At 27.0% G+C, this 27,619-nt stretch overlaps 1 protein-coding gene across 3 annotated transcripts; it reads right to left on the reverse strand.

Annotated features, from left to right (window-relative positions):
• Positions 1-1,283: 1,283 nt before the first annotated feature.
• LOC139427138 (uncharacterized) lies at positions 1,284-26,026 on the reverse strand. Of its 3 annotated transcripts, none has more exons than XM_087157084.1 (3): positions 25,932-25,997; positions 2,448-2,498; positions 1,284-1,840 (listed from the first exon to the last, which is right to left on the reverse strand). In XM_087157084.1, the coding sequence occupies exons 1-3, from the start codon at positions 25,941-25,943 to the stop codon at positions 1,313-1,315; spliced, it is 591 nt and encodes a 196-aa protein (XP_087013210.1). In that variant the 5' UTR covers positions 25,944-25,997; the 3' UTR covers positions 1,284-1,312. The 3 variants fall into 3 exon arrangements, with proteins under 3 accessions (XP_087013210.1, XP_042902144.2, XP_071044045.2); XM_043046210.3 differs by lacking the exon at positions 25,932-25,997 and adding an exon at positions 4,472-4,544; XM_071187944.2 differs by lacking the exons at positions 1,284-1,840; positions 2,448-2,498 and adding exons at positions 22,710-23,202; positions 23,832-23,882 and having other exon boundaries at positions 25,932-26,026.
• Positions 26,027-27,619: the final 1,593 nt, after the last annotated feature.

Below are 27,619 nucleotides of genomic sequence, written 5' to 3' on the forward strand. Positions count from 1 at the left end.
AAAGTACTTAAAATTACAATAACTCTAGAACAAATTATAATTTACAAAAAACTAGCAAATAAAAAGAAAAAACTAAGTTCTTTGTAGAAAATAGCCCTTTCAATTTCTGTTGCATTTCAGCGGGTTGTAGATCATTCCACATGATATTTTTTAATCAAATTTAGAATTTAATAGTTCTCCAACTAATTAAAGAATGCTAAATTTTTAATTCCATATTACAACCCTTGCATTTTTCCACACATGTCCATAAGTTCAAGGTTCTAGATTTAACTGTTTTTGTGCAGTAAAATAAAATGCCATGTAAAATTGAACACCAAAAAAAGTGGTGATGGTGGCGATCACGATTTTTTTAATGTACAGAGACTTTTGAGAATAATTTCAGAAGGCTGGACGAGGCGGGTTATTACAAAACACCCTGTATAGTGAGCAGTAAATATTCTGTAAGCCTTAAAAACTTTTAATGGTGGTAATACTTTTTATTTTATTACTTATTTATTACTTTATAACTTTTACTACTTTTAATGCTTTAATGTTTAATAAGAACTTTGAAGATATGGCTGATAACATCATTTAAGCTACCACTATAGTTTTTAAAATTAATATCATGGGATTACATTTGTATTTTGCTAGTCTCGTGTGTTATTTTTATTACCACTTTTTCTAATTAAAAGCCCCGGACTCAAAAATTGAAAACGCTCGTAAAAATCATGTTTTGAGGTCGAGTATTTTCCTAAAAAAAATTTATTTCAACATAATTTATGAACATTGAGAGTGAATTATTATTTTCTAACTTTTTACTGATTGTTTAAGACATTTAATGAATAAATAAATAGAAAATATTAACTTCTCTTCCTCTTTCCTAAGTGTAAACTGATAACAAATTTATATATTTCAAGTTTTCTGTTCATCAGAAGAAGAGAAAAAAACAATGTACGTGTATTCTAGCGTAAATATATTTTGGTAAGTTATATATATCTATATATCTATATATTAGGTGTATTATTTATTTATATTTTAAATATATTTTAAGTGGTATTTATTTTTTTAAATGAATATTTCAAGCCTATCTATGCCCATAAGGTTAATTTGTATCGTGTAAAGTGTGTTATACATTTGTGAACTTTTTTTTAAATAGGATTTCAAAATTCTGCATGTTTTCAAAATTAGCTCGTTAAAGCTAAAATTAAAATTTTTCTGGTCAATATTAGTTTTAAAAAACTTTTTTATAATGTTTAAGATGTTTACTTTCAATAAATAAGTACAAAAAGTAAATTGCAAAATAATTTATTTTCGTGCTACTTTTTTACAAAATTTAATATCCATATCTGGCGTAGCCCAAGCCTCCTAAGATGCCCAAACCATATCCACCATATCCACCATAAGCTCCTCCATATCCAAGATTTCCATATCCACCATAAGCTCCACCATATCCGAGGCCACCGGAACCTGCTCCAAGACCTCCATAACCGTAACCTAAGCCACCAAGACCATATCCTGCACCAATGCCTCCATATCTGTAACCTAAACCACCAACACCGTATCCGGCTGATGCTGCAGGGACACCCAAATATCCTTTACCACCGGTGTAAGGGGCATCGGAAATGAGTTGAACGGCAGCTGGATTTTGATTGGCGGTTCCAGGTTCGTTGGTCTTGACCTGAGCTCGAAATCCAGCATGGTCAGCAACGTAGTTTACTTGTCTTTTGATACCTCTATCATCTGTGAACCCGTAGCTGCCAGTCACGTGTCCTCCTGTTCCGGATTCCTCTCTGTGTTGTTCTCCATGTTTGTCCTTGATGCTGTATCCGAATTTGTAGGGTTTGGGTGCATGGTGAATTGGCTAAATAAGAAGAATAATTTTAATGAATACTGCAGACAAAATGGAATGAATACATTCAGCATGAACTTGATCGAAAAATATCAAACATTTTTCATTTTAATGGTACTGATTTATGAAATGTTAGCAACTAAGGTGTGTGTTAATTTGATGTATAAATGTGAAGTAAATATTTGTTACACTTCTTCAATCGTTTTCTTTGCATAATTTTGAGCGTTATTTTGGACAATTGAGTATTTCCAGTTATCGATAGTCATGTCTTAATATCTAAATATTTTTCGAAAATCAGAACTGAGTTTTTTTACTGGACAAAGTATGCAAAACTTTAAAATTGAGTTATATTTTCAAATCACCAGTATTCACATTAGATCATATAAAATAGCTTCATCAAAACTTTCAATCAGAAAATTTAGAATTTTTCTATTCTTATTAAAACTTAATATGATGCAATGGTGTTAAAATATACAATTAATGCTTAATGGATATAAACAAAATAATTAGCTCTACTTGAATTTAAGTATCATAATTATTTCAAAATGAATATAAAAAATAAGTATCTAAATAAATTGAATCTAAATTATTATAAGGCAAACTATTTAAATGAACTTACTTCATGTAGGTGGGCCAGAGCAATGGTTGCTAAAGCAGATACGAGAAATACCTAAAAATATATAAATTTGACATTTGAAATTAATATCTTTAATATTTTTCTAAAAATTCTATTTCTGTTTGAATTTAAATAAGGATTAATATTGTAATAGTTTTTTTTTAATATTTCAGTAAAATATGTATGCTGGTGACCGCTGAAATATTATGTAAGCACTAAGGGGTGTGTTGTGATTTGCTAATTTATGCTGACAAGGTACGAGGAGGGTTTTAAGCGATGCTTACGTAAGACATTAAAAGTTCTTTATTTTCAAAATTCTTTTGAAATTCAAAAACAAAACGAAAAATATGTAACAAAGATTTGCAATTGAGTACTTGAAACTAACCACATGCTTGGCGTCTTAACGTTATAGTTTTAAGGTTTACTATTACACTGAAAAAATTTCCGGATCAGATTTAATTTAATACCTGATAGCCACGTCATGCGTATGTGTCGAACCTGATTGGCTTACTCACGCGTGACGTCCTTTATAAACACTCAATTGAAAAAAAAAGGTTAGAAAAAATTGTCTTTGAAAGCTTCAGAGGTCAAGAGTTTTGGAAAATATAAAAGATTCCTGAAGAATATTCAACTCAAAGTTAAATAAGATAAATAAAACCTAATTTTTGTTTTTGCAAGGTTGCATTTTTAAAAAAAAATTCAAACCTGAAATTAGAATCTAAAACAGACAACTGTAACCAAAATTAAAGCAAAACAAAAAATAAGAAAATGAAAAAAATAAAATAAAAACGCACACACGCAAAAATAACAAACAAAACAAATAACGACCCAAATGTTTAATTAATATATTTTTACATGGATTATTTATAAACTTTTATTGCAACGTAATGAAGAACTATTACTATTATTTTTTATTACTTAATACTTTTTAAGAACTATTTTTATAGTTCTTTATTATTTGGATTTGATTTACATTTATGATATTAAGCCTCTATTAATATATAAGAAATTTTACTTCAAGTTATACTCATGCTTCTTTAAATTAACATAAACACAATTTATTTACGTTAATTTCAATAATATATATGAATAAGTAAATAAACGTTAAGAAATTAATGCGAAAAATATTTTTAAAATAATTTTCTCATCAAATACATTGATATTTATTAATTTAGTTAGATGCTACTTAGAGTAGAAGTTTTAAGCACAATTGATATTGTTTGCAGCAATTGGTAATTGAAAACTATTTAAGAAACTTGTTTAAAAAATTATACATAATACTTTAATGACTAATATTTGAGATATTTATAAATTGAAAAACATGGTAAGCAATATAAGAAATAAATTATTTTCTTCAACTTATTCATTTTGACTTTAAGATGCATTAAATAGAATAACATCTTTAAAACTCGAAATATGTTAAAGTTTTACTTTCATTTCATTAACAAAGTCACACTTCAATATAATTCATTATTTTCTTTTCTAATTTTGAACAAAAATAACAGTTAATTGTTCAAAAATTACAGAATTTAATCTATTTAAGTTTTGGACACATCGCTTAAACCCTCAAAAGAATGCATTATCATAAAATATGCATTGTTGTTTACATTTTCAAAGGTACTGTAATATTTTGAAAACAAATCATATCTTAATATGAAAATAGTTTTACTATGACAATAACTTAATAAACAATGTATAGTAACTGAAAATTAGTATAAAAATGTAAATTTTTGGAAATTTTTGAAATATGCTTTTGTGTTTAATATTTATTTAAAGCTTCAATTTATTAGATAGTAATGAAATTTGATTTAATTACAAAGCATGAACTAATTTTCATTAAATAACAAGTTAAATTTAGCTGCATTATTGATGAAGAAGTCATTAACAAATAGCGTTATTAAGGAAAATAATTCTCTTACGAAGTTAAGCACTTTTAAAATAACTACTTATTCTTCAATAACTACTGGAAGTGAAATATTATACAAAAAAAAAAAAACATTCATAAAAAATGGAAAAAGTAATTTTACCTGAGCGATCATGTTGATTACTTGAGTTAGTTATGAATAATACTGTCTGAAAGTTAAGGTCGTATATACGAATGATTTAAATTGAATTTAATTCGATCATAAAGAAGAAATGAATGGAATTTTTTCAACACTCGATTGATTGAGTGTTCTGCTGGCATAGATTGAAAGAATGATAAGAGGCATAATTAAATTGAAATATTTAAAGTTGTGAAATCAAGAGCTGAGATTTACAAAATCACGTATTCTACTTTAAAAGGTATTGGTAAATTTTAAAGATAAAGATAGCAATGGAAGCGAATTATTCAAAGGATTAATTTGAAATTATAATGAATATCTTGTAAGAATATTGCTCTTTCAGTTTCTCTAGCAATAAGTTTACCTTGGCCCCAGTTGGGTTCAAAATTAGCCCATATTAATTGGCCTATAATATGGCCAAAATTGGCATATCTGAACATGCACCGAGGGGCCAATATTGGGATGTCTAGATTTTTTAATATTGGTCCGAGAATGGCCTATATAGGGTCAATATCGAGACTATACTGGCTTAATAATGAATATAAAAAACCGGCTGAATTATATATTGGGCATATATTGGTTGTAAAGTGGCTGTAAAATATGAGGTGAATCGAATAGTTCTATATAATCCAATATCGGTGAAATAACGATTCTTTGAATCCTTATTGATAAAATATTCTTGAATTTTGGTCCAATGAGGGACCAAGTTACTTTGCTTGTAGAGTAAAAAGGTGTTATGAAATGAGAAGGCCCATTTTTCAATACTCGAAATAGTAAACAGATAATGTAATTTTTCGGATCTATGATCATTTAAATTTTTTAATTATGCTTATCATCATTACAAAAATTAGATAAATTTGCTTACGTATGTGTATTTGTTTAAGACGTTCTAGTTGTATAATTTTTTTTTTGAATTTTACGTAACAGATTTTTATTTCCTTTTTCATTGAACAAATTATTAACTTCAGATGTGCTGCTCACTTTGGAATATTTGCAATTTTGAACTTAACCCAAAGAACCAGTTGCATGCGAAGTTAGAGGGAGAGGTATATAACAATTAATTTCTCAGGGGAGCTTAGTGATTAATGTTTAGTAAATTAAAATTGGTTAAAGTATTTGCTCTTGGCCATTTATCGTTATTTCTAACAAAATGACAGAAATATTTTTGATTAGTATGATAACTCTATCAAAAAATTACTTTAAATAAGTAAATAGATTTAATAGATAAATTTTATGGCCACTTTAAATGATGAAAAAATTGCAAATGCAATTCCGAATTGGAAATTCGTACATTTTATTGTTTTTTTACTGTCATTTTTGAATTAGCGAAATGTTTGTCTCTCAACATTAAAAGTCCCGTAGTGGACTGATCGTTAAGACACGGTTCCCAGCAGATCACCGAAATCAAGCATCACTGGCTGCGGTCAGTGTGCGGGTGGGTGACCACTTGGATCAGTCTGCGTAGGGACCGTGGGTGTGCGGTATTGGTCCTCGTTAAACTGTGCTACCGTAAAGTGCTCGACTTCGCGCAGGTCGTCAGGCTACCGAAGCGGGGGTGCCATCCCCTCTGTAGAGGATCAAAATTGTGATGGCATGTCTTCGGATTATCCTCCGGGATGCTTCCCAGACCGTCGCCAATAGCCCATTGTGCAGCTCTAGTGCGACGTAAATTAACAACAACAACTCAACATTAAAAAATCCCCAGCTGAAAAACTTGATAGGGCTGAATAAGACTCAAAATAAAAACTAAAAACATTAAATTACAAACGTGTGTAAAAAGTGTTTAGGGAGTAAAATGAAATTAAAAAAAAATCGATAGTTATCGAGAATTATTAACTGCTAAACTTGTAGTAAAAAATATCTAACGAGCTACAAAGCAGCCAACTGGAACGGAAATAAATTCAGATATGAATCGTGCTGAAATAGCCATTTTTATTTATGAATTGGGATTTATTAAGAGAACGATAGAACGATGAAAAATTTTTTAGATTTGATTCTTATTTCAAGAATTGTCAACTGTTAAAAATATCATTTGGGTCTATCTACTTGCCTCTGAAATGTTCTCTTTTATAATATATTGTATAAATATAATTAAAACAAGTTTTCCAATTTTCTGAAAATAAATTAATGTAAAATTTCTAAATAATGTATATTTCAGGTTTCATGCAAATATCTTCAGTAGTTTTTGAGACTTATCAATTTAAACTAAAAAAAAAAAATCAATTTAAAGTTTCAACACAAAAGGGGGAATTGAACGAAACTTTTGTGAAATTCGGGAAGAGAAATAATACTATAATTTTTTTAAATAATATACATAGATAATTTGAAACGTTTCTTTATAATGAGCTTAAACGAATGAAATACATATGTGGGTACCAGAAATACATTATTATAGAGAGCTGATTTTATGATAGAGGGAAGTATCAAGAATAGATTCTAAAGAAATGACACCCCTTCCATGTTTAAAATTTCATAATTTCATACTTATCATCAGTATTGTCCATTTGTTTAATGGTGTAAAATTGAGATAAGATATTATTTTTTATGTTTGTTGAAATTTACAGGGGGTTTGTCAAAACTTAGGCAATAAATAAAGTTGATAATGGGACGCAACAAAGAATTTTCATCTCTAAATTTGCTTCCTGTCATGGGAAAATGTAAATCTAACGGTTTCTTAAGGATTGTAGCAAATCAAGCCTTTTAAGCAAGGCGGAGTCAGTTGAATTTCAATACAAAATAAGCCGATTAAAAAATCTCAGAAGAGGAAAAAAAAACTGATGAAGTTGAAAGTTATAGATCTCTTAGCCGTCAAAACGTTTCCGGGGTACACCACGAGGAGGTGGATCTATAATCGTACCCCTTGTTTTTTTTTTTTTTTTTTTTTTTTTTTTTTTTCAGAGTGATACTATTTTTTTTATTGTAATACCAATTATGCACTTTTCTTATAATTTAAGTTCCTTTTTTTTTTTTTTGCAAAAATATCTATTTAACTATTGATCTCTGTGGCATGAAAAATAGCTTATTTTCGTTCTTAAGTGCAAAATAGTTTTTTCTTTTTTTTCCCACTCTGTAAAACAATTCCTTCGTTATTCAAGTTGTTCTTTACCATCCTTTAAGCAAAATCATATCTATCAAATCATGAAATTGCGTTCATTGACATAATTGCTTTTTTTTCCAGTACAGAACTGCTTTTTTTTCCAGCAGTACAATTTTCTTCTTTGACATTCAAGTATCTCACAATCTTTTCAATCCTTTCAGCTTTTTTTTTTTTTTTTTTTTTTTTTTTTTTTTTACATTATACTTCCACTCATTCCAACTTATTTCCTACTGCAGCATGAACAAAGCAGGTTTTTCAAAGATGACCAAAACCCTTTCTTTTTTCCGTTGTTATCTGCAGTGCAGTCTCCTCCTTCACCATTCAAAATGGAATCACACTCCTTAATATCCTCTCTGTAAAAATAAATAATTTCTTATAATTGAAGTAATATCTATACCAAGTTATTTTGATAAGCAACTAAATCATATGAGAATACAAATATTGTTATTTTTAAAATCAACAAGTTTTGTGCCCAAAGGTGAACAAGGTAAAGTTTCTTTGTATTAAAATAAGCCTTTATAATTATAATATAAAAAAAATACTAGTGAATTTAAAAATATTAGATATATTGCTATTTTTATGTAATAGTTGAGTCACTATTATAGTTGCATTTAATTTAGTTGCTAAGGTTATCAATTAACATTAAATATTTTATACTTAAGCTGAAGTTTTATTCAGTTTAAGTATATTTTTATATTAAAAGGGTTTAATTTCATTAAATGGAATTATTTAATTCTTTAATTAATATATAAACATTTAAACTCATGTTCCAATAACTTTTTCGAACAATTTACATGCTTTTGACAAGACAGTAACTCCTCTATTTTTAGTTATTAAAAAGATGAACAAAAAAAGTATTGTTACAGTGGTATATAATTACGAAATCATAACTTGGATCATTAAAAAAAAAACTTTTTTATTAAGAGAATATTTTTTAATTTATTTTCAACATATAAATTCGTTTTCTAATTATGCACAAGAATGTTATGAGTATTACCAGGGAATTAATTTGAAACTACAAACAATGAGATATGATTATTTTAAATTTTTAAAAGTACTTGTATATCTTATAATTATAAGTTATTATTTTTCTTTGGCACATTTGAAGCGAAAATAAAGCATTTTTTTAATAGTGGCTATGAAGTAAAGATAGTACTAATTTTTTTATTAGAAGAATATATTATAATCTATTTTAAACATAAAAATTCGTTTTCTAATTATGTACAGGAACGTTATGAGTATTATCAGGGAAACAATTTGAAAGTACAGGCAGAAAAGGTTAGATTATATAAATTTTTTAAAGTACTTGTATATCTTACGATTACAATTATAAGCAATTATTTTTGGCACATTTAAAGTAAAAATAAAACACTATTTTTTAATAGTGGCTATGAAGTCAGGAAAGTACTATGTCACAGGTGGAGTTTTGAAATCATAATTCTTTGTATTCAGCTATTTTTTTTATATGTTTTCAATACATTTATTTTTCAAATTTATATTTTACAGCTACAGAAAACGGCTAAATAAGGTCCTCTTTTATTCAAGTTTTATTCACGGGTCATGCATAAATGCATCGTAGTTTTCATTTTGCATGCAGGACATATATTGTTCAATTTTTCAATGATGTTGTTAAAAAAGGGAAAAAAAGAGTAAATATTAAAAGCATTCTGCTTAATCAAAAGCTCTTGAAATAGCAATAAAAAAGATACAAAAATTAAGATTACAAAGATAACTCTAATTAAATGCAGATGACCATACCTTTTGCTTTGAAAATCCTCAATACTATGTTTCTCATCAGAAACATTTTCAATACTTCCAGGTTCCCCAGAACCTCCAACATCATCTGTCACTCTATAATTATAAATAAACATAATATATCTTGATATAATTTTCAGTACATAAATTTTAGAAATATAAAAAAATTTCATCATTTTTTGTGATTAAAAAATGCTTTGTTTTTTATAATCAACTTTCAACGTATATAGAAATTCAACATTGATTTTGTTTCATAGAATAATATTTTATTTTCAATATACCTGAAGGTAAAGTTCTAACATGTTTTTGAGTAATTAGCAAAAGTATACACAAATTTTGTTTTAATACAACGTGAAAACTGATTATCATTAAAATATTTTAGCCTGGAATTCTAAAGTGAAAATATGTTTATACTCTAAAAATACAAATTTTGCTAATACTAAGAATAGTGCTAGTTTGAATTCGAGAAAGTGCTTTACTAATTTTTTTATCTTTTGTCTTATTAACTTTACTTTGCTTGGCAATTAATGAACTATCATTGTCGTAAATTATTGTTTAAGCAAGTAAAAAAAAGGTGATTGAATTCTAAAGAATCAATACCAAGAAAAGGGAGACTAAAGTATGGAAGCAAGTTTAATTGCCTGATAAAGCTAAGTGGTATTTTTAATAATTGTGATTTTTCTTTTCGTAATATAAAATTTTTTGATGCTTTCTGTTACACCTTCCTCATTAGGAATTGGTTATATTTCAATAGCATTTTGTATCTTATCGTTGTTAAAATTCATTATTCCTAATAAGTGTACATTTTCAATCTACATTGAGGACATGGATTTTATAATTGCATACTAAGAGCCGTCATTACAAAACATCTTGTAAATTTATTGATAATAGAGTGTTATTGAAGACCTTCAAAATACCATTCCTTATTTATCGCATTTTTTTTACATAAATTTTCTTTTAGTTTTTAATCTTGATTTTTTTTCAATTTATTTTTTAAGAAAAACAGAGAATGAGGAAAAGTACAAATCTAAATAAAAATAATAAAAATGTAATGAGTTGTTTTCCTACACCCGTTTAATTTATTAAAAAGAAAGGCAAGAGAAGGAAATTCAGATACAATTTAATTTTTATTTTCGTTTCTGCCAAATTTAGACTAAAAATATTAGTATTCAACACACTCTTGAAATTTCAAAACTATTCAGCATACTATACAGTCTTATTAAACAGAAAATATTATAGTCATCAGGTTTCAGTTAAGATTCTAACTAAATAAAGTAAATTTAAGGTTTAAATAGCCTATTATTCTCCAAATTTATTATTCTCGAGCAATATTTAATTGTCAAATAGAGCTCAGAACAATATAAATAAAAAATCATAACTTATATGAATAAAAACAAATTTTATCAAAGTGCAGTACTTTGAAGTTCACTAGTATTCTAAATTATATTTTTCTAAAATATTTGTCTTTCTCAAAATTATAATATATTTTTTTGAGATTTAAATCTTGTAAAGCAATTAAAGTTTGAAAAAAATTTGCTAAAAATAAACTTAGAAGTATCCTTTTGTTGCCCCAAATATTGATACTCAAGCTCAGAAAACATTTTTACTTAAATACTAAAAATATTCAAAATGTAAACAAATTAGCATACCTAATATTTTTACAATTCTCCATAGTCGGATTTTGAGCAACAAAATCCCCAATACAATCAGATTCAACAAAGAATCCGTATTCATCATATTTCACAATTTGGTCATCACTAAAATGATAAAAAGTCATTTTTCACGATTTGTAATACATAGATGAATATATTTTAAATTTTTAACCTGATCAAAAAATAGGAGTCTGTATTTTATATGAATTTTTACAGTGTTTAGCATTTTATACGCTATAAGTGAAAATATTATTTAAACTTATAGGATAGTAAATACGCAGCGAAAATGGAATTCAGTGAAATAAAATAATGTATATGCAGGACCTTATAAAAGTTATTAAATTAGAATAATAAGAAATTGAAATTTTGTCTAATCGCTAACATAAATTTTTTAGATTCTTTTTTATTTAAAAAATAAAGTTAGTGTTAGCTTATAGGAAATCATTGACTACTATAATCGCTGATATTTTAAGAACTATTAAGAGTAGAGTTATTTAAAACATTTGAAATTGTTTTAATGCTTAAAAATATGCGCTATTTTGACTACTATGATGTCTTTAAGGAAGTCAAAATGTTAAGCATTCATTTTGAGAAAAATAAAAAAAAACTTTAAAGAGCTTTATGTATTTTCAACACTGACAAGCAATATTAGGAGAGATGTTGAAAAGTACTAATTAAACTCAATTTAAATATAAATTTGCGTACCCTATATTCTCATCATTCTCATAAGCTGGATTTTTCTCAACTAAACCTTCCTTAACATCAGACTCATCATTAAATCCATATTCATCATCGTTGCCAACTAGGACAACTCTAAAATTCTCACACGTTTGAGTCTGAGCAACAAAACCATCCTTACACTCGGCCTCAACATAACATCCATATTCATCATATTTCACATCAAGTTTAACACTAAAATAATAATATTTAATTGTTTACTATTTCGGCAAGATTTATATTACATAGATGTATACATTTTGATGTATACATCTATGTATACATCTATCACATCTATGTATACATCTATCACACTTAAAAAAACTGGTGATTTATTTCTTGCAAAATGTGTAAATGCAAATTATTTAAAAAAAAACACTGCTGAATATTACTTAAGATGTAATATTTTGCATGTAATGCTTTAAATGTTTGATTCATACAACTTAAAAAATTCACTAACATTGGCAGAATTCTGTTTAATAATAAAATAATTAAAATGTTATCGGTTATGTTTTTTTTAAAAAAAATTGAATTTGATGTTGTCTAAAAATTTGTTAATTTTATCTGTTTGTTTTTTTTAAAAATATTTTATCCTTTTTAACGTTATAATGTTAAAAGGACAATAAATCAATTTTTCTGACATATTTCATGTTTACATAGTAGCTAAATAGACTTTTAACTAATACACTTAAGGTTAAATATTTATTACTGTTGGAATTTGTGGAGACTAGTATTTAGTTGCTCACATATCATATTTGATTTAAGAGAAGCTTTTTTCTTACCAGTTCGTTTATATTTTACGTAAATGAATATTACATTGATTTTTTCAAATCTAAGTTATATCTAAGTTTTGTATTTTTAATAAAAGAGGCCTCGAAGTTCGTTTAAGGATTTAATTAGTTTTTTTTTCAATAAATATATAGACAGTTAATAATTTACATGGGCCAATCTCTTGCAATACTATATTTCCTGTGGTAGAGCCTCTTCTATATCTTTAGTTATTAAAAAGATGTTGCATAAATTAAATTTGCAGATCTGTTTATTTGTTAAATCACAACCTGCATACTTAAAAAATACCTTAAAAAAATTAAAATTTTCATCATAAAAGTATAGGTTTCGTTGATGAATATTTATAAGATCATAATTTGGATATAATTTTTATGATCATTAACATTTTAATGTTAAAAAGTGAGATTTTGTATATTTGCAGCTGTGTGTTTGTAACTATGAGTTTCAATAATTTTCTGTGTAATTGTAAGCATTTGGAATAGCAGAAAGAAAACAATATACCAAAAATACTAACTGAAAGTTTGAAGAAAATTTAATTTAAGGAAAAATTAGCATACCTGATGTTTTTAAAAACCTCATCACCTAATGGATGGGCCGAAATGTTTTCAACAATTTCTGGTTCCTCAGAACCTCCAAAATCAATTGCCGCAATCCTAAGAAACAACATAAAATGAACCTCAATAAATTTCAGTGTATGTATATTTTTAAATAAGTTAAACATTGCTTGTTTTTTCATTTCAAGAAAAGAGTTGATTATCAATTTAAAAAAATCATTATTTTAAAAATATATATCAATATTTTTCTCAGGGAATAACATTTTAATTGAAATATGCATTTTATTCACAAATGCATGTTTAGAACATCTTAAAATTCTTTGAATTTCTTCAGCTTTCAATTTCTTTCTGATTTTTCCTGCAATACAGCAGGTTTTACAATTTCTCGTCCGGTTATTCTCAACAGTGATTCAATCGATGTGAATACCATTTTGTAGAAATATTCATAGAAATTCATAGAAATTTATTTTAAACCCTCAATGTTATTCATATTAATATACATTTTTGTTTAGGGTTGTGAAAATATAAATTGTGTTACAATGACCACCCAGTTCATTACAAAACAAAATGAGTAAGAATAGAAATGCATGCACAACCCAAAAATTCGTTGAAATATAAAAATATTATTGTTAAGTTATCTCACTGCGTGATAATGACTTTTCTGGTAAAAAAGAACAGCACTATTCTGGTAATGAAAATCAAAATATATGGCATTGAAACCATTTGTTTGGTACATTTTCTGTTCATATTGTAATGTATTAAAGGAATTTGTAGTTTAAAAAAATATAGTTCTTATCCACACATTCAGTAAAAAAAGTACGAAATTAATTTAACCCGATAAATGATTTTTGAATCATGGTGTAAAGTATCATGATAAAATTACTGTATGTTATCTCATCTATCAAATTTAATCACATATTATTGTTAATTTTACCATAATCTTTAACGAAGTGTTTGGTTTTAACTACCAAGACTTTTTGTGTCCCCGTAGGGTCAAAAATATGGTAAATTTCTCTATATTCTGGCAGATTTGACGATAATTTTTTCTCAGTGTAAGTTTGTTTTCTTCTTTTTCTTTTCGTGCCTATATTTTTATACTCTTAATTAATGTTCATTGTTAGGGAATTAAGTGTATTTATGATTATTTTCTATTTAGCGACTTAAAAAAATATTTACTTACTCATTGATTGCTTCATCTTCACTTTCGACATCATCATAATCATCCTCATTAGCTAAATAAAATTTCACAGTTATCAACAATTCAAATTTTTGAAGTTCATAATGTAATCTAAAGTTAAAGGTTTTTGTATTATTTTAACTTTATAACACTTTGCAACTGTTATTTATTACAAATATGAAAATTATAAAAATGTCTTCAACGTGCATGTTTGTCATAATTTTATTTCAAATTTAATGATTATTTACTTATAACTGTATGTTTTACTATGGAAGCAAGTTTCAATGAAACAAATATTTTTTTTCCCTATTATTACTTAAAAATCTCATATTTTTTATGCAAAAAATGATATTTTTTTAATTTTGTTTAACTGTGTAAACTTTTTTTACTCCACTTTTTTAAAAAATCTGTATAATTCTTTATAATACATAAGTTTTATTTTATGTGTCAATAACATAAAATAAAGCACTATAAATAAAATAACATGAGATGCATGAAATTTCAAGAAAAAATCAATCAAACAGATTTGAAAGAATAAATCAAAGTTTTTGCTCTCTAAAATTTTGATTTTGGAACTTAGTATTTATCGGAAGAATTTTTTTTCTCCATTGAATAATATTGACTTGCAGCTCAAGCATTTTTAAGTGGCTTATTCACAAAATTATTCACAAACCTTGTTATGCGTTTATTTTTATATATATATATATATATATATATATATATATATATATATATATATATATATATATATATATATATATATATATATATATATATATATATATATATATATATATATATATATATATATATATATATATATATATATATATATATATATATATATATATATATATATATATATATATATATATATATATGGCATAATTGGCTAATTGAAGATTGTGATGCAGATAGGATAATGAAAATGACTGTTGAAGATTAAATCAGAATTATAATTATAATAAAGCTTTTATTTAGTATCTGTAGAGCGTAGAGCTGGAGATACAAAATTATACTTCATTCATAATTAGACTTTCTAAGTTAAGTAAATTTTGAATAATAACATTAATAAAGACCGGTCATGATCAGACAAATCAAAAGCAAAATTGAAAAGTGACTGAATTGTTCCCAGCGGAGAGTTAAGAGCAAGGAAAGAGATCCAAGATTGGTGATTTATCAAAAAATAACATAGCCAAAAATAAAGCCATCCCCCATAATCAATATAAATTTGAAAATAATTTGGCGAAAGCGAATCGCCCAAAAGACTGTGTGAATTTGTACTACCACGTAACTGAAAAACATATTTGTGGTAAAAAATAACTAACAAAGAGTTATGAATAAACTTTTGTTTTCGGTTTAGAGAATTAATGTGCCTTACATAAGTATTAAAATAAAAAGTTAAGCGTTACATTGATTCTTATGAGAAGAATAAAGTATTTTTTATGTTAGCTTTTTGATAAATTTTGATAATAATTAAATATAAGGTTTAATTTAATAAAAATTTGGTTAAGAAAGATTAAAAATAATAAGTTTAAGATAGCAATGAAATTTTAAGAGCAAGGAAATATGCAATGTCTATTGTGGCACCACAATATACATGACATTTAGTGCCATTAACATTAGTTGCAACTTTTTATTGTCTTGCTACAAACGTTTAAAATTTCTTTTCTTTGAAAGAGTGTAAATCTCTTTTCTAAGTATTATCTACATAAAATTCTATAAACTGCAAGACTGCTAATATTTGAATAAAATAAAAAGTATAGGCTTACGCATAGGCCGAGGATACTTCATCATCTGGTCTAACCAGTGATTAATAATCGCTTGTTTAAACAAACGAAATTGCTTCCTGTGCATTCGCCAGATAGGCGTAAAGGTTTGGTGAAATAATTCACTCATAATCGCACTTTTTTAAAGCTTTTCAAAATCGCCGTCAAAATTGACAACATACACTGAGTATAGCTCAAAAAAGAATGGCCAACAAATAGTTTTTAAAAGATTTTGTTCCTGTTCTCAACAATTAACTTTTTCGGAAACATTGTTTAAACAATAAAACTTTACATTCATTTCTCAGCTATTTTGATCTAGGTATTGTTATAGCTATACTCCAATAATACTTTTTTTGCATTTGATTATTTAAATGAAATGTGAAAAAATTACATTGTTGAGGAAAACAAAGAAACCAAACTATTACATTGATCTTTCCAATATTGATTTCTCAGTGAATTGAAATTTATAAAAAAAATAATTACAAACTTTGTAAGATCTTATAGATGAATTTATAACATAAAAAATAGGTATCATATTCAGAAGCTAGCACACAAAATTCTTTTAAAATAATTTTTCATAATTTACACTTAAGCAAAAGATACTAATATCTGGAAGGAATGAGACTATTGGCACTAACTCTGTACATCACATTTTTATCGATAGCTTAATTTTCTTCTGCATTGAAAGTACATCTCGTACCACGAAACTCAATTTTCTTAAAACATTAAAAAAATTGTTATATTTAGTTTAGTTACTTAAGAAATTAAAGAAAATACACAGAACTTTACTTCAAATCCAATCAAAACCAGTTTACTCGGCAGGGTAGAAAACAAATGTTTTCTGGCTATTTAAATGATCTAGTTTACTAATACATCCGAATACCAAACGTTCTTCAGATTAAAGAGCGAAGTCTATCAGCATAAGTTTGATGAGTTTCCGTATTGTCGAAAAAATGTCTAAACACGTTTTAAATGTACTACGTGTTCTTTTAAATTGCATTATTAGTTAACTCAAATGCAAAAATCTAAAAATTGATTTTTTTTAGCAGCAAAATCTAACTTTTTGATGAAAATATTAAAATTTATAAATGTAAACAGATGTTAGAAATATATTTTAACAAGATATTTCAATTCATCAACTGCTTCAAAAAAAATAATTCATGAAATTGCATTTATGTCAAGAATGATTACTATTTGTGCTTCTCACCTAGTCATAAAATGTACCAATTAATGATGAAATACAACTGCTGACAAGGCAGTAAATTCAGTTTTTAGCTGCCTTTAAACAGAATGTTAAATGTTCTGTATTATCGACAATCAATCCATTCAAAATGGATGCTTGAAAAATGAATTTTTCTCCTACATTTAACAATTGGGTATTATATGAAAAAAACACAACTACTTCCATTTCGAAAATTTTACTAGGAATAACATTTACCTTTTAGTTTAATAAATAAACTGAGTTTTAAATATGTTCACTAAATTCATGAACTTAGATAAAACAACAAAATAAATTATTTCAAAAGGAACTAGATTAATACAATTCCAACCTGGAGAGTAGCGACTTATAACAACATGCTTCGTTTAATGTTTACTTGTTGTTAAAAATCAGGTTCGCAGAAAATGCTGTTTACTAGTTAAATTTAGTAGGAATAACAAGAGCTGTGACGTAGGTTATAGTATACCCAATTGTCTTTGCTATAAATTTAACTGCAGACGATTATGATTTTTCAAATATTTAAAAGCTAACATAAATGATGTTTGCTAGCTTATAGCTCTATTCAATCAAAAAATAAAACATTCCGCCTTCATTAATATTTAATTATTTATTTGTTATGTCAGATAGGATCAATGATTAACGGGTTTATTATGTGAAGGCTATTTCTCCGAATTTCTATCTCCTAAGTTATTTGAAACAACAAGATTATTTTGTTTTAAGTTATGCTTTCGAATCGTATTTCTAAAAAAGTAAGGAGCTTAAAAGTCATTAGTAAATGCAATAAAAAAGTTGTGTGTTAAAAAGAAAAACTAATAGAGAAATTATTCGTTAAAGGGAACCGTGAAAAATCACAACACTATTATTAACGAAAATGACGCTTTATTAATTTTAGTAATAAGTACTTCTGGTACTGAGATATTAAAAATTGTTTTAATAGGTACTGAATATAATTATACACACAGTTAGAATTTTCATTCTAAAATTATGGCCAAATAATTGGCTGCAAATTGTCCAATCGATTAAACATAAAATTCATTGAAAAAAAAATCTTTACGGTTTCTAAACCGCTTACAGCTAGTGTCGTATAAAACAAAAGACCGTATACAAAACTATACGGTCTTTTTAACCATTTACAACTAGCATAGTTTTTAAAGCATAAAAAAAGAACTTCAACTGAACATAGGAGCTATGCTTTTCGTTAAGTAAAGGACATAAGAGAGTGCAGAACACAAATTGGGGAGAGTAGGAACTCTACATGTGGTGAAGAAAATGGAGGAAATATTATGGTGTAGATGCTGCATCTTGAATCCCAGTTCTGTCAGTCATGAGACTGATAGACTAGCCCTCTTGGTAAAATATGTGAGTAGTTGTTAGGAGGTAAGTAGCTTCCTCAGGTGGACTTAGTAGGTGCTGCAAAATAATGGTTGTTCAACCGTATTAGTTGGAAGCAGTTAATAAGCTGTTCTCACAGTTAACAGCTTAATTACCATCTTATTTATAGCTAGTTGACTGTTTTCTTTGAATATAGTGTAATGATAATTAAATAAATTATTATTTAACTATCTTTTTCATCTAATTGTGTGTGTACCAAGGTCCTTGAAATGGGGACTGTGGCAATGAGTCTTACACACCCCCCCCGAAAACAATAAGTATTATACAAAAATTACTTGATTAATATAAATTTTGACAATCAAGAGTAAGATTCCAGTAATAGGTATCATATTTGGGATAGACACGTGGAAAAATAATAATTAAGGAAAATTTGGAATAATTTTGACTTTATTAGTTCTATCGATATGACTTTGAAATTTCTGCAAGATTTCGTTAAAATTATTTTCTTATACAGTAAAAAAGGTGAAGATAAATTACTTTCGAAAGTATGAGTAAAACTTCAAATGACGGAAGATTTTTTATGAAAGTTGGAAAATGTGTACTACCAAAGTTCTGTTAACCTTCTACGCTTCCTAGCTGATATTTAATTGTGATTTGTGAAACTACTTTATGAAATAAAAAACAAGTTCAACTTTATTACCAAAATAATATTTTATCTACAATATTAATATTAAATTTATACATCGAGTGTTATAACTTATTTTTGAAATAGATTTTTACATCGTTAGAATTGAGTAGTAATTTTTTGTATTAATTATAAATTGTTAAGAATTTAACCAAAACTATATTTTCAGACTAAAATTAGTTCAACTTTGACATTAATCACTCTTTTTATATTAGTAATAGAACAAAGTTAGATAAAATAATTAATAGTGTGACTTTTATGCCAAGACATGGAGCTCATTAAAAGCATATTGGGGCTTAAATAAAAAACATCAATTAAAAAAAATATTGTTAAAAAACTTGTATAATTTCAAAACAGAGTAAATATTATTCAAAATGAAGATAAACATTCCAGTTTTTTTTTAAATAAAAGATACATAAAGTAGAATTTGGCAAATTCATAAAAGTCTGGATCAGAAAATTATAACCTGATTAAAAAAAATCGGATGATCGGAATTGGACGAGAATTAGTGGAATAGTTCTTAAGAAATAAAACATTTAAAAATTTTACTCTTTTGAAGTTGTGTTGTTTTGAAGTCGTTTTGAAGTTCAAAATTCAACTACTCTCTTGATCAAGTTATTTGAGCCATATTTTACAGTTTGTGGCTAATAATGGGTCAAGAATTCAAAAATGTTTAAAAAGAGGTATGTTTATACATAGAAAATTGTCTTAGTAGTTTTCATCTTTCTAACTCAAAGTAGAATTTTAGCCGTTAACTCCCTTGAAGAGACCCAAAGTTATTGCTTTGGAAGATTCATTGCACGTGAACTTTTTTTCCCCCCACGTTTACCTACTTTTAGCCAATATTGTGGATAAATATTATTTTTTTTTAATAAGAAGACATTTTTTTGGGGGGGGGATTATTGGTGCTTTAAGAAAGTAAATTTAAAAATTAAAAGAAAAAAACGTGCTGAAAATTTGGTAATAAAATTTTTTAATTTGCTTCAAAAGAAGAGCAAAAAGGTTAGTTTCAAAACTCTTCTTTAATACAAATCAAAAACATGACCATAAAATTCTCGAAATGTCATAAATATAGAGAGAGGATTTTTCCAGATAACGTTGGGTGAAGGAAAACCAAACTGGGGTCGTATTCAAATTTAGGAGGTATTAGTCGTCTTGAATTTGGTGTCTAAGCTTGATTTTTTTTTTTTTTACAGCATAGAGAAATTTGAAAATTTTAACGTTTCTCACTTTCCTAAGGTTTGAATGGTTATCCAAGTAGCCAAGAAACAAAAACAAGCAAAATTCGGAAAAAATAATTGCAGACAAAAGTTTCCTTTTGTTTCTAATTTCTTTGATAATATCTTTTTTGCATGCTAAGTTTTCTCCTTTCACGGAAGTGAGTGTTAGCTTCTAGATCAAAAAACATAACTTGAAATAGGGTGTTTTTGCTGTTTTTTAAGATGTCCCACAAACAGTGTAAGTACAAAAGTTTTTAACGGTAAGTTTTGCATGAAATCAGAAACAATATGATACGTTCTGTTTCAAATATAATTTCAATCTATTGTGAAAGTAGGCCTAAATTGTCAACTCTTTAAACAAATTTCATTTAATGCTGACCTGGAGTAAAAAAAATTTAGAAACATTAATGTTTTAATAACAACTACTTCCTTGATGTTTTGACTATCTTTATTTTTTCACTCTTTAAATATGACTCTTTTCTGTCCCCTTCATGCTAAGGTGAGAGTAGGTAAATGGAGAAATGTAATTTTTTTCTTTTTTTAATAAAGTTTGTTTTCCCTCCCCAAAAATAGTGTTGTTAATCTGGAACGTATTATTTTGGCTCTATTTGTCTATCAACAGAAACTTCTTTGATGTCTTTGCTACAATATGTATTACTTCATTAAATAGCGTAATTTGAAACGAAAATACGGTGACGAAGTTTACTAATAAAAGAAAATGGTTTTTATTGTTAAATAGTAAAAATACTAGCTGGTTACTGCCACTGTGTTACATTAATTAAAGTAAAGGATCAATATTACAACCCTAGTCATCCAAAATACACGTTATAACGTGAGATGTTGCAAGCAAAAATATTGTTGCTTTTTTATATAAGTAATAAGTATTGAACTCGTTATAACCATGCAATACTTAAGACAGGAATAGGAAACTGTAAGAATAATAGGTGATAAAACACATGCTTTTTTAATGATTTTAAATGGTATTTTTTTTACATAAAAATACGACTTCAAATAATCTTGATTAATAAAATGAAGAGGTTGCGTATTTGTGTCTTTCAAATTCAGAATTATTTGAGTTACCGTCTTGAAAGTTTCACAGTAGGGGAGAGAGGCAATTAAAACAGCTTTATCTTAAAAAATCATACAAATATTTCGATTGGATCGTTTTGGAGAGAAGTTTGAGTTTCTCATTGGCTTAGAACTCCCTACTGATATAAATTTAACAGTAGACAATTGGGTACTTGCAACTTGAGGAGATGGTGATCATTGATACCCAGACACGTGACTTATGACCTCAGTGCTAGCTGATCGCTTAAAAACAAAATGGTGTGTTAAACTCAGAGTGTAAATACAGGTCAAAGGTTGAGGTAAACGTAGATCAAAAGTTTTTCAACCTATGTCTACCTCCCGATAGAATAGCAGGGTCTGAGGATTGGTAAATTAGTGGCATAACTAAGCGAAAAAGTGCAGTCAAAACATTATGAAAGTAGCCTTTTATCAAACATTTTTGTTACCAAAATGGTTTTATTTACTTTTGGCATTCATTCCGGCAAAAAAAAAAAGAATTTGTTTAAAAAACTGACATTTTAGTTTAATTTTCACAGCAGGTCAAGCATTATTGAAACAAAACATAAATTAATGCTCCTTTTACGCAAAATGTACCGATTTATATTTTTTCAAATTAGAGAGTTGTTTGTGAAAAAACCTCAAAAACACTCCACTTTAGGTCACGTTTTTTGACCTTGGAGCCGATGTTTACTTCACGTTTGATTTATTGAAACATTAGCAAAGCAGTTAAAACAGAAAAATCTTTGTCATGAATTTCTTTCGAATCTAAACACTTAACTACTGGCTGAATTAGAAATCTTCTATTTTTAAACACTCCTGTTAAAAAAAGTGGGAAAAAGCAGCAGACCTGATAGATATACTTTAAGGTATAATCAAGCTAATTTTTTGCGTATTATATATTTTTTTAAGATACGCTATTTATTTTCATTTTAAAACGTTTTACTTAAAAATATGGTACACATGAAGTTACATTATTTTTTTCAAAACATTTTTATGCCTACAAATATTCAATTTTTCAATATTAATTTGAAACGTGCAAGGTGTATACTTTTTATTCTTATTTTTGGCGTGATGATTACAGTGTATAGTATAAAATAAATTTTTTTAGAGACAATATTAATCTGAATTTTTTTTAAATATTGTATCAGATGTTTTAATAGAAATAAATAAGTACAAGGAGTAATTTGCTAAATAATTTATTTTAATATAATTTAAATATATATACATTAATATCCATATCTGGCATAGCCTAAGCCACCCAAGATTCCCTGTCCATAACCTCCATAAGCTCCGTCATATCCAAGATTTCCATATCCACCATAAGCTCCACCATATCCTGCACCAAGTCCTCCGTATCCGTAACCTAGACCACCAAGTCCGTATCCAGCTGTTGCTGCAGGGACACCCAAATATCCTTCACCACCGGTGTAAGGGGCATCGGAAATCAGTTGAACGGCAGCTGGATTTTGATTGGCGGTTCCAGGTTCGTTGGTCTTGACCTGAGCTCGAAATCCAGCATGGTCAGCAACGTAGTTCACTTGTCTTTTGATGCCTCTGTCATCTGTGAATCCGTAGCTGCCAGTCACGTGTCCTCCTGTTCCGGATTCCTCTCTGTGTTGTTCTCCATGTTTGTCCTTGATGCTGTATCCGAATTTGTAGGGTTTGGGTGCATGGTGAATTGGCTAAATAAGAAAAATTACTTTAATGAATGTTACAGATGAAATGGAATTAATACATTCAGCATAAGCTTCATCGAAAAATTTCGAAATTTTTTTTATTTTTTTCTGGTACTGATTTATGAAATGCTAACAACTAATGTGTCTGTTAATTTGATCTATAAATGCGACTTAAATATGTGTTACATATCTTCAATTATTTTCTTTCGCTTAATTTTGAGCATTATTTTGGACAATTAAGTATTTCCAAATATCGATAGTAAGACCTAATATCTAAATATGATTCAAAAATCAGCACTGAGTTTTTTTATTGGACGAAGTATGCAAAACTTTTAAATAGTGTTATATCTTCAAATCAGCAGTATTCACATTAAATCATATAAAATAGCTTCATCAAAACTTAAAATAAGAAAATTTAGTATATTTTAAAGCTAAATAAGATATTTTATTCCTATCATAACTTAATGCGATGTAATGGAGCTAAAATATATAATTAATGCTGAATGGATACAAACAAAATAATTAGTTCTAAATTAATTTAAATATCATAATTATTTCGAAAGGAATATAAAAAATAAGTATCTGAACAAATTGAATCTAAATTATAATAAGGCATACTATTTAAATGAACTTACTTCATGCAGGTGTGCCAGAGCAATGGTTGCTACAGCGGATAAGAGAAATACCTAAAAATATATAAATTTGATATTTAAAATTAATATTTTTTTAACATTTTCCTAAAAATTCTATTTTTTTTTAAAATTGAAATAAGTATTAATATTGTAATAGCTTTTCAAATTTTTTTTGAATAGTATAGTAAAATATGTATGCTGGTGACCATTGAAATATTATGTAAGCACAAAGGGATGTGTTGTGATTTGCTTATATCTGCTGCAAAGGCGAGAAGACAGTTTCAAGTGATGCTTACGACATAACATTTACGATGCTTAGTGACATTACATTTTCTTTATTTTCAAAATTCTCTTGAAATAAAAAAACAAAAAAAAAATTTGTAACAAAAATTTACAATTGGGTACTTGAAACTGATCGCATGGATGGCGTTTTAACGTTATAGCTTTAAGGCTTACTATTTCCAGATCATATTTAATTGAATACCTGATAGCTACGTCATGCGTATGTGTCGAACATGATTGGCTTATTCACGCGTGACGTCATTTGCAAGCATCCAATTGGAAAAAAAAGGCTTGAAAAAAATGTCTTCGAAAAGTTTTAAAGGTCAAGCGTTTTGGAAAATATTGAAGATTCCTAAGTAATACTCAGCTCAAAAATTTGTAAAATAAATGAAACCTAATTTTTGTTTTTGCGAAGTTGCATCGTCTGTTTTAATTCAAACCTGAAATTAGATGTGACAACCGTAACCAAAGTTAAAGCAAAAAAAAAAAAAAAAAAAAAAAAAAAAAAAAAAAACTCTAAGCAGCTCTTTGCTTTGATTTTTATGTTTAAATGTGGAATAATTGATTGGATTTAACAATAATAAATGAGTTTATCTAAGTTCTCTAATTTATGCTTCATTTAGTAAAGAGCATAAAAAATTTTTTTTTTTTACTATTCCTACTAATTTATCTGAACTATTTATAAAATTTTATCGCAACGTAATGAAGAACTATTACTTTTATTTTTTATATTATTTTATATTTTTTAAGAACTATTTTTATTATTTTTTATAACTTCGATTTGATTTACATTTATAATATTTAATGTCTATTAATATATAAGAAATTTTACTTCAAGTTATACTCATATTTCTTTAAATTAACGTAAAAACATTTATTTATATTAATTTTAATAATATATATGAATAAGTAAATAATCTGCTCTAAGAAATTAATGCAAAAAAATGTTTTTAAAATAGTTTTTTCATCAAATGCATTGATATTTATTAATTTAGATGCTACTTAGAGTAGTTTGCAGAAATTTGTATCCAAAAACTATGCAAGAAACTTGTATAAAAAATTTACATAATATTTTAATGATTAATATTTGAGATATTTTTAAAATTGAAAAACATTGTAAACAGTATAAGGAAAAAAATATTTTCAATTAGTCATTTTAACTTTAAGACGCATTAAATAGAATAACATCTTTAAAACTCGAAATATGTGAAAGTTTTACTTTCATTTTATTAACGAAGTCAGACTTCAATATAATTCATTATTTTTTTCCCTTCAAATTTTGAACAAAAATAACAGTAATTGTTCAAAACTTACAGAATTTAATCTATTTAAGCTTTGGATAAATCGTTTAAGCCCTTAAAAGAATGTATTATCATAAAATATGAATTTTTGTTTACATTTTCAAAGGTACTGTAATTTTTTGAAACAAATCATATCTTAATATAAAAATAATTTCACTATGACAATTACTTAATAAATGATGTATAATAACTGAAAATTAGTTTAAAAATATAAATTTTTAAAACTTTTTTAAATATGTTTTTATGTTCAATATTTATTTAAAGCTACAATTTATTAGATAGTAATGAAATTTGATTTAATTACAAAGCATGAACTAATTTTCATTAAATAACAAGTTAAATTTACCTACATCATTGATAAAAAAGCTATTAACAAATAGCGTTATTAAGGAAAATAATTCTTTTACACAGTTAAGCACTTTTAAAATAACTATTTTTTCTTCAATAACTACTGGAAGTGAAATATTATACAAAAAAAAAAAAAAAAAACATTAATAAGAAATGGAAAAAATAATTTTACCTGAGCGATCATGTTGATTACTTGAGTTTGATATGAATAATACTGTCTGAATGTTAAGGTCGTATTTATATATGAATGATTTAGATTGAATTTAATTCGATCATAAAGAAGAAATGAATGGAATTTTTTCAACACTCGATTGATTGAGTGTTCTGCTGGCATAGATTGAAAGAATGATAAGAGGCATAATTGAATTGAAATATTTAAAGTTGTGAAATTAAGAGCTGAGATTTGCAAAATCACGTATTCTACTTTAAAAGATATTGGTAAATTTTTAGGATAAAGATAGCAATGGAAGCGAATTATTCAAAGGATTAATTTGAAATTATAATGAATATCTTGTAAGTATATTTCGCTTTCAGTTTCCCTAGCAATAAGTTTACCTTGGCCCCAGTTGGGTTCAAAAGTGGTCCATATTAATTGGCCTATATTATGGCCAAAATTGGCATATTAAGTCCTATCTGAACATGCACCGAGGGGCCAATATTGGGATGTCTAGATTATTTAACATTGGTCCTAGAATGCCCTATATAGCGTCAATATAGGGCCTATATTAGCTTAATAATGAATATAAGAAACTGGACGAATCTGACAATTCTGTATTGAGCCAATATTGGTTGAAAAGTGGTTGTAAAATATCGGGTGAATCGGACAGTTCTCAATAGGGCTGATATTGGTTGAAAAGTGGTTGTAAAATATCGGGTGAATCGGACAGTTCTCAATAGGGCTGATATTGGTTGAAAAGTGGTTGTAAAATATCGGGTGAATCGGACAGTTCTCAATAGGGCTGATATTGGTTGAAAAGTGGTTGTAAAATATCGGGTGAATCGTAGAGTTCTATATAGGCCAATATCGGAGAAATAACAGCTCCTTGAACTCTTATTGAGTCAAGATTCTTGAATATTTATCCAATGAGGGCCCAAGCTGTTTTGCTGCTATGGTAAAAAAGTGTTATGAAATGAGATGGACATATGGCCAATTTTTCAATTCTCGAAACAGATGATGTAGTTTCTCGGATGTGTGATAATTTAAATATTTTAAGTGTGCACATTATCATTACACAAATTAAATGAATTTGTTCGCGTATGTGTATATGCTATTTATATTGAGATGTTCAAGTTATACGACTTTTTTTAGAAAATTTTATTAAAATTTTTTTATTTTCTTTTTCATTGGACAAATTATTAACATCAGATGTGCTGCTCACTGTGGAATATTTGCAGCTTTGTGTTTAACCCAAAGGGCCAGTTGAATGCGAAGTTAGAAGGGGAGGTATATAACAATTAGTTTTTAGGAGAGTTTAGCAATTGATTTTTAGTAAATTAAAATTTGTCAAAGTATTTGTTTTTAGCCGCGTATCCTTATTTCTAACAAAATGACAAAAATATTTTCGATTAGTCTGATGAGTCTATAGAGCAATTACTTTAAATAAGTAAATGGATATAATAGATAAATTTTGGGGACACTTTAAATGATGAAAAATTGCAAATTTCTTATCTTAGTTATTCCGAATTGGAAAATACGTACATTATAATGTAATGATTATATTGTTTTTTTACTACTATTTTTTAAATAACGAAATATTTGTCTCCCAAGATTAAAAAATGAAAAACTTGAGAGCATTAAATAAGACTTAAAATAAAAACTAAAAACATTAAATTACAAACGTGTGTAAAAAGTGTTTAGGG

This window comes from Parasteatoda tepidariorum, chromosome 2 (genome assembly GCF_982258835.1).
Source record: "Parasteatoda tepidariorum strain Cologne lab strain chromosome 2, Ptep-v5.0, whole genome shotgun sequence".
Classification (NCBI taxonomy): Eukaryota; Metazoa; Arthropoda; class Arachnida; order Araneae; family Theridiidae; genus Parasteatoda; species Parasteatoda tepidariorum.